This window comes from Notechis scutatus, chromosome 1 (assembly GCF_049901735.1).
Source record: "Notechis scutatus isolate UNSWTSFEM ecotype Mainland chromosome 1, rNotScu1.2, whole genome shotgun sequence".
Taxonomy (NCBI): Eukaryota; Metazoa; Chordata; class Lepidosauria; order Squamata; family Elapidae; genus Notechis; species Notechis scutatus.
The window spans coordinates 27,152,943-27,167,263 of record NC_142009.1 but is presented as its reverse complement, the minus strand read 5'-3'; the positions used below and the strand labels follow the sequence as shown (position 1 = coordinate 27,167,263).

The window sequence follows — 14,321 nt, the reverse complement described above, 5'->3', positions numbered from 1 at the left end:
AAATGCTTTCATGCGTAGACCAAACAATTAGGCTGTGCTCTCTTGCATCTAAAGGGAGGAATAATGAGATCTAAACAATCTAGTTAAATATTCCACACCATTAAGTAGAATCATCGTGCCTGAATGTCTTCAATGTTCTGCTTTGAAAGTAATGTGAATCTGCAATTGAATAGGCCAAGTGAATGAAATGGCAATAAGTCTCAAACGTTTCTGGAGATGATGCTAATGGCATAGCAAAAAAATATCCATTTAAAAGATGTTATTTTTAGGTGGCCAAAATTACTTTCTGTCTATGTATATCTGGCTATATCTTTTGATGGCATATAATCAATCCATCAAGAGAACATAAGCGACAATTTGCTGTGCTTTATTTGTTACCTGCCTTTCCTTAGATTGCAGGGGCCCAAGGATTCCTTTAACACCTTTTAATGTGAAGAAATCAATGAACAAAGCACTGGAATTCCCTTGTCATTAACTCCTATGTAGCAAGGGAAGTGAACAGGTAGTTCTTGACTTAGTTCTCGATTTACGACCAGTTGAGCCCAACATTTCTATTAAGTGAGATGTCTAGGGAGATTCTCGGTCATCCAGGTCATGGCTGTCTCAAAGGTGCTTTTTTTCAAGAGGCAACTGGATTTTCTGGTTTTTGTATGAAGACATTTCACTTCTCATCCAAGAAGCTTCTTCAGCTCTTCAGGCAATAATGGGATTTTGTTTACCTTTGATGAATTAGGACTTTTTGCCTTTTCCAACTTGGACCAATCTGTCTTGAGGTTAATTTTTTGCAAATATTTCATGAAAACGTATATAGTCATAGGCTCCAAAGTCTGTAAATTTATGTTCTCTCTGGTGTATATCAAGTTTACAAATAAGGATTCAGACATCTGTGGAACTTTATTATTTTTTAAAATAATTATACTTCTGATACCTCATTCTGCTTAATATCTGTTTTGATATTAAAGACCTGAAGCTCAGTTTAGGGATTAAACACAGTTCTATTTCAGAAAGCCTGGGTATTTGTAGGATGGCATATCCTGAAGTTCACCCATCTTTTTTACAGAAATGATGTATACACATGATGCATCTAACAACTTAAGTATTGTAGCATTGTAATCAGATAAATCTGTGGGAGTCTTGCTGTTCTCTTGGTTGTCTGTTTGGAAATATTTCATTACCAAGCTAGATAACATCATCAAATTGCCTAGCTGGATAGTGAAACATTTGCAAGCAAACAGCCAGGCTCAGGGAGCACACACACACACACACACACACACACACACACACACACACCAGTTCAACTCTTAGCTACAAATACTTTTTTTGGCATTAGGTATCCAACATCAGTAACATTCTGTACTCAGAGTGCAAGTTGTATTGAGATGCAGGTTAAATTCTTTAGGTCCTATCATGCCAGTATGGTAAAATAGCATGTTCCCATTTTTGTCTCATTTGCTAGGGAACAACAGTCCATTTTTCTTCAAAAAGGAGCAGCATATTTTGCCAAACAATAATTAAATATAATTTTATTATGCAGCTGACTTGTCAGGGAAAGTTATGGAGCATTCCATCATCTTAGCTCTCTCTCTCTGTGCCTCTATGCCAGTTTGCAAATGTGTCTTTATTGTTGTCTCTATTCTGATCATGTGCCATCAGCATCTTCTTATACTGCTGCTGCCTTTTGTGGGTGCCCACTTGCTTAGTTGGGTAACACCAGGAGGAGTATACAGTCTTGGCATAAACTGCCAGATTGCTTCATTCATCCCTTCCAGAAACATACCACCACCCACTATCACTCTGAAATAACATAATAGAATATGTATGTATGCATATGTGTATTAAGCTCCATAATCTACTGTCCAGAAAGTGCTTTATGCAAACTCACAACCCAAATGTATTGAACTCATCATAGTTAGTCCCTCAAACATAGGCCTCCTTATTTGTCTGGAAGCAATCCTTATTCATCAGAGAGAAAGGCAAATCAAACAATGGTAATTTGGAAGTTTGATTGACAATTTGGAGTGCTTTTAATGTGAGTTAATTATATGGTGCTTAGCCAGATTTTAAATTTTGCTGTAGGACAAGCAGTTACATGAACATTAGCCGTTGGTCCCATCTGTTCCATTGAGTTGTGAATAATAAGATATTCAATACTGAGAAAGACCAACCTAATTATGATCTATAACATGGCCTTTCTCACTATTAATCAATCAGAATAGATTACTCCCGTACTCTTATCTTCCCTATCATTGATCTTGTGGAATTAACACAGCCATCATATTACAAGAGGTGTTCTTTTATCCCTCACCCTGAGGTTGTGAAATTAAAAGGTATTTATAAACATCTGAGCTGTACAAAGCTCAAAACGTGATCTGAGCTGTACAAAGCCACTTTCAAGTTTTATGACACCTGGCCCAGATGTGTAGTTGTCAGGTGCAAAGACCATTAATAAATGCCTCTCCAGAAATGATTGTCAGAATATGTAGAGCAGGACTTGTGAAACTCCTGGCCTGCGGGCCAGATGCATCATGCACTGGCCATGCCAGGTTTAGCGAAGGGGAAAAAAGTTCTGATACGTCACATGATGCCGCCATGACGGCATGAGTTTGACACCCCTGATGTAGAGGCTTCCCACTTCCATGGAACAACATGTTGCTTGATTCTGGAGAAGTGTAAGGTGAAATGAATGCAGATGTCCTACTTGTAAGCTTCCTGGAAGAACTTTCTAAGACTTTCAGCTGATCGTCTTTATTCTCTTGGCTTCCTTTATAGTACAGTGCTGTGGACAACAACCCTCTTTCCCTGTATGTCATGCATCCATTTTGGAACACTGTAGTTAAGGTGAGTAAAACTCTTATCCACCCTGTTTGAGTGTGCTTTCTGTGCTACATTTGGGCTACGTTTAACTCTCTGCAAGTAAAAAAAAATTTATGACCCATTTGACATTGATATGACCCCTTCCTTTTCTCTGTGACTAACCCAGGACTAACCCTTCTTCAGAAAACTTGATCATTTGTACATGCACATCACCTTGTGGACTGGGTTTTATTTTCTACTGCTATAGAACAATAAGGAAAAAAGGCTTATGTCAAATGAATATTTTCTTCTTGATGAAAATTACTGTGTCCATTAATATGAACTTTTTGTATATGTTTTTACTTGCTTTCTCCTAGATTTTTCCTAAGTGGCTGGCCCCAAATTTGATAACGTTTTCTGGTTTCTTGCTACTTGTCTTCAACTTCTTTCTCATGGCATACTTTGACCCTGATTTTTATGCTTCTGGTAAGACTTTGATGTTTCACTCAATTTTTAAATTGTGTGTGCCTTTATAATCACAAGAATGATGAAAAATATATTCTGATACTGATATCTGTTTTGATTTTGGCCTTGCTTAATATGCAGAAGGGAACTCTTTCCCCGGGGTGAGGAAGCAGAGCTTAAATCATCAGGATATGAGTTTCATTTCTCTACGCTGCTGAAGGATTTAAGCTCCCCTCCACATGGGAAAGGGAACGCTTTTGACAGGATGCAGGAACAGCTCAGATCTTCAGAATCTGAGCTCCATTCCTTTACTCCACTAAAGGAGTTCAGCTCCCCTTGGCAGGCAGCTCTTTCAGTCAGCCTCCAGAGATTAGAGGGAAATCCAGCAGAGAAGGTTGCAAATGGTGATCACAGGGTGCTTGGTAACCAGTTGTAAGTGCAGACAGGTTGCCAGTCACCCAGATTGCAATCACATAACTGCAGGGGATAGCACAGTGTTTTATGACAGCTGGAAGTCCAAGACCATCATAACAGTAAATAGTTGTTAAACAGTTGATTGGTAAGCCACCTACCTGTTTAGTACCTGATAATGCAGGTGCTTTAACCTGGGCCCACAAATTAATGTATTTATATACCGCGCCGCTCACTGTTTGGGGCAACTCTGGGCAGCTAGGAATTGGTCAGGTTGCATAAATCTGGATAGCAACATCCATTTATTTATTGAATCTGGAGGCTAATAACAGTTATTATTATACAAAAACAAATTTACAGTACATTGAAACAGTACAGTACATTAAAATAAAAAAGAGAAAATATATGGAGCACGATTTACTCATGGCTTGTCCATAAATCCCCCAAACTCCTTTGGAAGAAGTCTGTTGTAACAACCTTCCAAAATATGAGGTTAATCTGATCTCATGGGAAGGCCGTTCCAAAATTTGGAGCTGTATGCAAGAGCTAGTTTTTCCTGCATTTGACCTCCATCATCTCACCAAAATGAGGGACTGCCACAGCTTCTCTTGAGAGGAATGATTTGAACAGATTGAACCTGATTGGAGACGGCAGTTATGGCTGAGGGTAGTCTTGAATTTGGGTTTCCCTCATTCTAGATCAACGTTTCATCAATCCACAGACTTAGGGCAACTTACAATAGAACAACAATAAGAGAAGAATGTATTAAGAAGTAACAGTTGAAACCATATTAAGAAAACACCCTTTGTGATGCATGCCATAAAAACCAATAAACCCAAATTGAGATCCCAGTAGTGTTTTAATTTAATTATGGCAATAGACAGAACTCTGACAGCAGAATTGTTTTACAGAACACTGGATTGCACTAGATTGTACCAATGTACTCTTCTCTCCCTCCGTTGTTTTTTTTTTTTTACTGATAATGATGTTAGAAATAATTTCAAATGTTGCACTGAATCAAAAGTCATAAGTGTGCTGGAAATAATCTATCTGCACCCTTCTAATGGATCCTGGGCGCTGCGCTGCAATGGAGAGGCCGACACAAGGGAAATACGAGGAGCAAGGAAAGAGGAGGAAGCGGCTTCCTTCCCTCAAGCTGGCCCCAAAATTGCATCGATGGCTTAGGGCAGGGGTCTGTCTGCAACCTTAAACACTCAAAGAGCCATTTGGACCTGTTTCCCACAGAAAAAAAACACGGGGAGCCACAAAACCTGGGTGGGTGTAGCCAACTCGACATCACTCACTCCCACCCAATCACATGAACCTTCCAGCCACGCCTACCCAGGTTTTGTGGCTCCCTGTATTTTCTTTTAAACAGGTATCTCACTCCATGTCTGTCTCCCTCCCTCTCTCTCACTCTCATCTCTCTCACTCCTCTCTTTCTCCCCCTCTCTATTTCTCATTCCCTCTCTCTTCTCATCTTTCTCTCATATATATATATGTATGTATGTTTGTTTGTTTGTTTGTTTGTTTGTTTGTTTTGGGTGTGGGTGTATTCCCTCTTGAACCATTTCCAAAAACGTTTTTTTTGTTTTTTGTTTTGCTGATGTTGTTCGTTCTTCAGTCAGTCTTCATCTGAGAAGGTAAGGTAAGGGCGGCGGCGGCGGATGGAGACTCACTCCGTATTCCAGAGCAGGAGTGAAGCGCCCCTCTATTTGACTCTTCTTACGGTCCTTGTTGGTGCTGCGCGCACCTTGGTCACTCAGGGAGACACACAACTTTCTCTCCGCCCTGAGACACTGGCCCGACTCGGCTGCAGCCAATGCTCCACGTTCTAATGGTCTCCAGGAGGAGGAGGGGGACGCCGTCTACCCCATTGTGAAGCACACTAAATTTAAGTGTGCTGCGCAAGGCGCTGCAAGAGCAGCGAGCAGGCCATGGAGCCAGTGAAAGGAATATGGGGAGACACGTGACTTTCCGCCTCGAGACACTGGCCCGGTTGCGGCTGCCGCCGCTGCTCTCACCACCTCCATGGCCTGTTCGCTGCTCTTGCAGTGCCTTGCACAGCACACTTAAATTTAGCGTGCTTCACAATGGGGGAGATGGCGCCCACTCCTCCTTCTGTAGCCCATTACGACATGGTGCATCGGCTGCAGCCGGGCCAGCCAGTGTCTCGGGGCAGAGAGAAAGTTGTGCATATCCTCGAGCGGTCAAGGTGTGCACAGCACCAAGAAGGGCCGGAAGAAGTTGCAAGCAGAAGGGTGCTTCGCTCCCGCTCTGGAATATAGAGTGAGTCTCCATCTGCCGCCATTGCCCTTACCTTCTCAGGCCAGGTGAGGAGTGGCTGGGAGGGGAGGGTGAGGGGCGGGGCCAGCCAGTGGTGGGATTATCCAACAGAAAGCTGCAGGAGAGGGCCTAAAGAGCCGCATGAGGGTCTGGAGTCATGGGTTGCCAACCCCAGCTTAGGGGCAGAAAACCATGCTATGCCTAGTGATGGTGGGAAAAGCTATGCGTGCCCCAATGAAAGGGTGGCAACCTCCCCTCAAGCTGGACGATGCTAAAGCAGAGAAAGTCCTGCCGGAAAGAAGCCAGTCGACCTGGGAATTGGGCACCCTTCCTCCCCTGCCCCACCCCATCTGCCACCCCCAAATTCTCTCTCCAGCGCTGGAAGCCAAGCCATACCTCTCTCTCTCCATGCCTTTGGGCTCACAGTCGATGACCTAGGCCGGACGGGCACACAGCAGGGCAGGCAGATGTAGAGCGCTCCCAGGCCAGCCAGTGGTGGGATCAGCTGGTTCTCTGAACTGCACACAACTTTAACAACCGGTTCGGCTGAACTGGCTTAATCCCACCTCTGCGTTGCTGCCTCAGCCAGGGAACGCTGGAGCCTTCACAGCCGATTGGCGGTTGGATCTGCTTCATGGAATACCTCCAATCAGCTGTTCTAGGCAGTGGGGATTGCTGCTTTCTGTTGCTGCTGCTACACCAACTCCCTCCCCCCAGTTATGGCAAACATAGTTATTCAGCAAAAAATAAGATAATCCCCAGGTTTATTTGATAGGCTGCTCAGAAAGTTGGCTGTCAAGGAGAATGGGATCCTGATTTAAATAAACTTTTGCTTCCGTTGTGCCATCTTGCTTTTGATAAAGAAGTTAGAAGAAACCAAAATTGTATGGTTACAGACTATTCAGTGTTGAGCAGAGGGAGTGAAAATCAGATTGAAGAGTTTTGACTCCTAGAAAAGATCGTGAATGGCTGGTTGGAAACTGATTAGGAGCAGTCCATGTTGCAGCTTCTTGCTGGAGCTCTTTTTTTGTCTTATTTACTTGTAATGCTTAATTGTAATCACTACTTGTAAGCTTAGCCACAATCCATTTACTGACCAAGAGTAACATTTAAGTTTTAATCAGAGTTAATGGGCAACATTCCTTAAATCTGATTCAGTGGAGTATGCTGTTTGATCTCTTTTCCTCTACCCTTAGTGAAATACTGCAAAGATGCCTCAGTGGTTCTTGTTATTTTGAAATTGGGAATTTTGGTTTTCCCTCACTCTGTATGTGGGTGAGACATGTTTTAAGATGTCCATCTCAGCAAATAGTACAGCAGCTTCCCTCTGTGTTTGTTTGCAAAAATGATATTCATGAGGGCAGACAAATATCCTGTTGTTTATTTCTTTCACTGTTGTTAGCTGCCCAGCTAATAACAATATGATAACAGTTTTTATAATGGTTCTGCTTCTTTGGTCTATTTTTTCCTAACTGAAAGGACAAACTCAGTTCAGATTGAAAGCAGAATATGTTTTTTTCTCTCCTTAAAGGCATTTTTCTTGAAAAATACAGTTTCACAGAATGGAATTCACCCAAATGGAATTTAAAATGTATGCAGAGGTAGTTAATAAAGCTTTAATATTAAACAAGCCTGAATAAAATTTGGCATAAATATAGGTAATGGAAATCAGCTATGTGAAAGTACAAAGTAAGGATTTAAATTCTTTCCAAGAGTACATGAGGCTTCATTAATAACAGAAACTCTTTGTTTTATTTTGCATATCACTGATCAAGTCTCCCTCAAGTTTGTGAGATGGGTAGCAAATAAATTGAATAAATAAAACAACTAAAACAAGTCAAGCTAAATTTCCAATGACTATATCAACATATTGATGGTGTTTGTTGGCAATAAGAGGAAAATTAAGCATTGCCTTCTTCCTATGTTTATATTTTTGGACTTTTCAATCTAGGCTCAGAATTACCTGGTAAAAAGTATCATCCTACCGTGTTTCTCCAACAATACGGCCTCCACCAATAGGAAGCCCCACCATGTTTTATTGGCATAAAATCAAATTAAGCCCCTCCCCCCAAATTAAGCCCCATATTAAACATGCGAAATGGGGGGGGAGAGCGGGGGGGGGCTTGCCGTTAGTAAGTACTTTTGTTGCATGCCCGGATATTGTGCTGCCTGCGTTGGTGGGGCACTTCATATCAGGAGACCTTCCACCGTTGCTTCTCCCTTCTCCCTTGCTGCCCCTTCTCCTTTGCTGCCGCGGCGTTTGGCGCAGCCACGTGCGGCCAGTCAGGGCTCCTCCCTGCAACCGGAGCCCTGAGGAGACACTTGGAGCGCCTCCCCGCCGGACCCTCCGCTCATCCTGCCAGGGCCGCGCCAGAGCCGTAAGGGCTGGGCAAAGCTGGGAAAGTGAGCCGCGGGTGTGTGCGTGCCTCCTCCTGCCCCTCGTTCCCAAATCTCGCCCGGGCTGCCGGGCGCTAACCTCACTCGTTCTCCCCGCATCGGGCTATGGGTGGTGGCTGTTTCTGCTGCGAGCGGCTCAGACCCGCTGCTGCTGCTCTGCAGCCGCCCGCCTGGCCTTTCTTTGAGGTGGAAGAGCTCGCTGGGCTGAAGGGAGCGGCGTGTCAGAGGCGCGCAGCGTAGGGAGGTCGGGGAGGAACGGAAGAGGCCCCGGGAAATTAGCCTCCCCATGTGGGGTTGGGCTGCCCTCTCGGGCAGGTGGGGCTTTGTAAAATAATTCGCTTTACCTTCGAAAGCAAAGGGAAGACGGGAGCGCCTGAAGCCAAATGTCTCCTCAGGGCTCCGGTTGCAGGGAGGAGCCCTGACTGGCCGCACGTGGCTGCACCAAACGCCACGGCAGCAAGGGAGAAGGGAAAGCAACGGTGGCCCGAACCCGAAGGTCTCCCGAATATCCAAGCTGTCGCCGCCCGCCCACCCACCCAAGGATGCAAGGGGGGAGAATTAAGTCACCCCCCGAAAAGACATCCTAGCCGTTTTTTCGGGGGTCAAAAAAAATAAGGGCCGGCCTTATTATGTGAGAAACACGGTACTAACTTTTCAATGTCAGCAGGATGTTTTGCTTCTCATTGATATACAAACTATTACCTCAGATTATATCAAAGTTGTATTACAGGTAATTATACTAGTTATAGTTGAAGTAGCTGTGGTGGTTAGAATGCAGTATTGCAGGTTAATTCTGCACACTGCCAGTAATTCAATCCTGACCAAGTCAAGGTTGACTCAGCCTTCCATACTTCCGAGGTCAGTAAAATGAGGACCCAGATTGTTGTGGGCATTATATTAACTCTGTAAACCACCTAGAGAGGGCTGTAAATGACTATGAAGTGGTATATTAAATGTACATACATACATGCATGCATGCATATAAAGCTATAGGTGCTAAGTGCTAATATCTTGGATCCTTGTGAAATTCACACCTGAAGAAAAAAAGAAAAATTTTGAACCATAATACTTTATAGTAGCTGAAATGCTGTTTTGTTTCCTTAAGTATTGAGAAAGGTTTATAACCTTTAGAGCAGGGGTGTCCAACCTTTCACCTTCCCTGGGCCACATTAGAAGATGAAAATTTGGTTTGGGCCGCACATAATTAAATAAAATAATTAAATTAAATAAAATTAAATAAAATTAAATAATTAATAAAATAATAAAATAAAATAAAATTATTTATTATTTATTAATTATTTATTAAAAATTATTTATTTTTATTTTATAATTTTGGGGGGGAGGGGGAAGAAAGCTCGCCCGCCTCGCGCCTACTTCTGCTGCAAATTATTTATTTTTATTAATTTTCCGGCCAAATTTTGCGAGGTGGGGGGAGGGGGAAGAAAGCTCGCTCGCCTCACACCTACCTCTCCTCCTGCAAATGCAGCAGTGGCGGCAGCGGTGGCGGGGGCAGCAGCAGCGGCGGCGGCGGCGGGGGCAGAAGCAGCAGCGGCGGCGGGGGCAGAAGCAGCAGCGGCGGCGGCGGGGGGGCAGAAGCAGCGGCGGCGGGGGCAGAAGCAGCAGCGGCGGCGGGGGCAGAAGCAGCAGCGGCGGGGGGGCAGAAGCAGCAGCGGTGGCGGCAGCGGCAACAGCAGGTGGCGGGCGGGACTTTTGGGCTGCGGCTGCCCGCCTTTTCTGTTGCTCGCCTCGCCCGCCCTCGCGCCTGCCTCCTCCTCCTCCTCGCTGGATCTTTCATGAAGGTTGGGGTGGGTGTTGGGCCGCATTACGAGGCGACCTGGGCCGCATGCGGCCCGTGGGCCGCGGGTTGGACAAGCCTGCTTTAGAGCAATGGTACACAACTTGAGTTCCCTGCATTGAATGCAGCCCCCGTCCCCCAAGATTTGCATGCAGAAATTCATGGAATGTACATACATCTAAAGATTAATAACAACATTTAATTAAATAGAAATGAAATCTCATTGTTCTGTCCACACCCTCACCTTTCTGAAAGGAAGCTTTGCATGTTTTTCACAGGGCAAGGGTTGCCTTATTTATTAATATAAAATGCAAATAGGATTTTCCAGATGATTTTGATTCCATTTCCTTTCAGTCCTAGCCCTGTGTCAAATGGTGAGGAATTGTCAGGTTTGCAGTCGGAAAGAATACATCAGGCGGGAAGAATACATTTTCTCAAGGTTTGATTTGGCAGGGGCAGGGGGCATAATTCATTAAGAAGCACAGCTAATCCCACTATTGAAGTATTTAATTTTCCAATTCAGTCTGTGCTTTGGAGCCTTACCCAGCAGGAAATTTGTATGTCCCATTCCAATACTAATAACTTTCTTTCAGATTAACTGATTTTGCTGCTGTTGTCTTATCTGCATATTATTTCAACTTGTAATTGTAGTTTGAATTTCTTGTAAGCTGCCCAGAGTCACAGGTAGTGGGCGGTGTAGAAATGTGCTGAATGAATAAATAAATTACTATTTTACACTATAATTAGGGCAATAAGAGTGGCATTTCGCAATTGGGTGGTAGCTGCTGTGAATTCAATGGTAACTAAAGGTTTGCTGATACAAGCAGATAACTCTGTTAGAATAGATTTTCTGCATCATACTGTCTCTTTCCCATTGCCGCCATCTGGGATTTTATTAAACTTCTCATTCTCATTTACAGCCCTAGTATTTCTTAGTAGTTTCTCACCCAAGTTCTTTTGAGGTCAGGCAAGATCAATCAGCTGTTAACCAGTTGCTGTGACTTATTACTGTCCCGAAACATTAGAAGAGTTCCAGGTTGGGTAAGCCTGCAATAGGATGAGCCTGATCTTAATGGCTAAAATGTACTCTTGTTTGAAAACGTTTTCCTAGAGAAAATAATGACTCAGAATTACTGTCTTTCCTGCAGCACCAGACCAAAAGCACGTTCCAAACAAAGTATGGATCCTAGTGGGTCTCCTCAACTTTGCGGCTTATACTCTAGGTAAGATCTGTTAATTTCCTGCACCCTATATTTATACAATCAACAACATATGAATGAACATTAATATTATTGAGGCCAAGTTCCTGAATAAAACCGCTGCCTCTTATTTCACAACTCTAGTGCAAAATACATATACAAGCAGGTTGTACCTTATGCCTCTTAGCACCAATGCTTGTGCCTGAAATAGGAGAGGATGTTTTTCCCAAAGAGAGGAAGCATAGAGAAGCTGTTCTGTTCTCTGTTGCACATTCATATTTCTGAAATAGCTGTTGCTTCTCCATTTCAGTTTTATCAGGGGCAAGGAAATAAGTACTGGAAGATGCAAGCGCAAAGCCATAAGCAATTTGTTCTAAATTAATTTGTGTTTTTTTTCTGGAAGCAACATATTCCGATCAGCTTTTACAAAAGGAAATAAGACTATCCACTAGTAGTAAAATAAAGTGTGAGTAGTATGTGCATAAGGAAAAAAAATGTAGCAAGAATACTTAAAAATGAATGCAGTGATACAAGGCCTTGAGAGTCCTTCAAAACAGCAGTTATGGATCTGTAGCAATTTTAGGAAAATAGTAAGATTTACAGCAGAGAAGGGGGAGTGTTTTAGGGATTCAATTAACCACAATCTGAAACCAAATCTTTTTTTCTGCCTCATAAAACCTCCTGACTTTCAGCTGTTTTTAACAACAATGGCCCCAATAAATGGGCCTTGGTTTATGAATTGTCGGAGCCTCATCAAACTTAGTTCTTAAATGTTTTTGCTTTGATTTCTTTCCTTCATGTATTTTTCTTCTAATTTTAATCCCAGCCACTCAATAGAATTGAAAGCAATCCGTTAACTTTCTCCTTCTGTGGCGTCTCTCTCTTCAGATGGGGTGGATGGAAAACAAGCACGTCGCACCCAGTCCAGCACCCCACTTGGGGAACTCTTTGACCATGGCCTGGACAGCTGGGCTTGCATGTTCTTTGTGGTGACCGTGTACTCTACATTTGGCCGAGGATCCAATGGTGTCAGCGTTTTTATCCTCTACCTGCTTCTTTGGGTGGTTTTGTTCTCATTCATCCTTTCCCATTGGGAGAAGTATAATACAGGGATTCTCTTCTTGCCTTGGGGCTACGATATCAGCCAGGTGGTAAGTCAACCAGCCTTTTGCCACAACTCATTTCCAAAGGTTGCCTTAACAGAGGGCAGAGATCTGGCTTATTTTGATTCTCTGGGGTTTAGATTTGTTTCCCTGATGTATTATTACCACTTTCAAGTTAAAGCCCCATTTATTTTATGTGAGATTTCTTTAGAAGGCTTGAAATAAGATGTACACATGGTTTAACCCTGGGTATTTTCAAACCTTATAGTGCCCTGGCCCTCTGAAATGATGTATGAAATTATGTGACACCACAATCCCACCTCCCATCTAATGATTTCACTCAGATTAAAGTTGGGTGAGAAATAAATACACCACTATGTGTGTGATGAAAATTAATTAATTAAATTTTGTTTGTGTGTGCACAGAATCAACAATAGAGCCCTACTGCTTTATAAAATAAAATTATATGGGAAAGAATCATAGTTAAACATTAGTTTAAATAGAAAGTAGAAGCTTGTCCAGTTTTACATAATTTCTGAAATATGGATTTTTATTTTTGAGACAGCCATTCTAACTTTTTGTTGTACATATATTTTGGAATGGTATTTTTTCCCTGAGAGGGCTATGACCTACAGTTCAAGAACCCCAAATTAAACCTGAAAGCAATGGAGAGCTTCAGATGTTCTTGTGTGTGTAATTTACCACTCAGTTCAAGGACGTACTAATGCAGTCAGATTTCCCGGTGACAGACTAGTATAGGTTATACACCAAATCCCCTCTAAAAGGTTAAGAAAAATTGAATCGAAAAGTTTGTCTGAGCCACCATTCTTACGGTTTGCAAACAAAACTAACTGATGGTTTCCACAAGTGGCAAAGTCTAAAGGAAAAATATCTTTTTGCCTGGAGTCTTTAATCAGTTGCCATTCATTGCAAAGATGTATAATGGCCATGGTATTTATGCAGAGGCATTGCAATGACCTATCAGGCTTGTAGGATTTTATTCGTATCTAGAGAGTTTGAGGAACTATGGTTATGAAAGTGAGGCATAGGATATGGTACAACTACTATTTAGAGATGAAATTTGGCACCGTTGTCCTGATCTCTGTTTACTACTGTAGTCAGTAATCAGTTGGCCTTTGAGAATCTCACGTGAACTCAGTTGAACGTCAGTTCAAACATTCTATCCAAACACTGAGAAATGACACAAACAACAATTAAAGCAATTCTATTTGAGCACAATGAAATTGGTCTGTACAAGAAACCTCTGCATTAATTCATTTGGGCTACAAAGGCATGAACTGCACCCCACCCCACCCCCCAAAAAAGCACTCCCAGCTACTTAAAAAAAGAATGAAGAAAATAACACTTTTGACTAGCTACTAAATTGGGTCCTTAATAAAACAAGAAGCAGATGTATTTTTAAAGTACTTTGAAAAATTCTAAGGGATAGACGTTTTGGATAAGGCCTTGTACACAGGAGGAAGTGAGTAGAGAGTATGCCTTCTATAAAGTGATGCCTCTTGTGACATATAATTCTATAAATCAAAATGTTTCTCTTCACCTGCTTGTTCCATAGACAAACACTAACAGTGGATGAAATCAAGTGCATTCATTGGCAGGCGTGAATGTCATAGGCCAGAAGTCTCCAAACTTGGCAACTTTTAAGACTTGTGGACTTCAACTCCCAGAATTCTGGGAGTTGAAGTTCACAAGCCTTAAAGTTGCCCAAGTTTGGGGAGCCCTGTCATAGACATTGGCAAAAGTAGCTTTGTTTGAGAAACAGCTGCCAACTACATATAGTTGTTTTGCTTGGTGCGAGTTGCCCACTCCTCCCCGCATGCTGGTAGGCAGGCACTTTCCTTCCGCTCTTCT

At 42.7% G+C, this 14,321-nt stretch overlaps 1 protein-coding gene across 2 annotated transcripts in view; it reads left to right on the top strand.

Moving 5' to 3' along the window:
* The window catches only part of SELENOI (selenoprotein I), a 42,322-nt gene that overhangs the window by 15,490 nt on the left and 12,511 nt on the right, over positions 1-14,321 (top strand). The window contains exons 2-5 of one of the 2 annotated variants that reach the window (XM_026671548.2): positions 2,770-2,838; positions 3,171-3,279; positions 11,296-11,370; positions 12,235-12,497. In XM_026671548.2, the coding sequence (XP_026527333.1) occupies positions 2,770-2,838; positions 3,171-3,279; positions 11,296-11,370; positions 12,235-12,497 (516 nt within the window). The remainder of the gene's footprint in view (positions 1-2,769; positions 2,839-3,170; positions 3,280-11,295; positions 11,371-12,234; positions 12,498-14,321) is intronic. The other variant, XM_087959576.1, reaches the window with a different exon arrangement.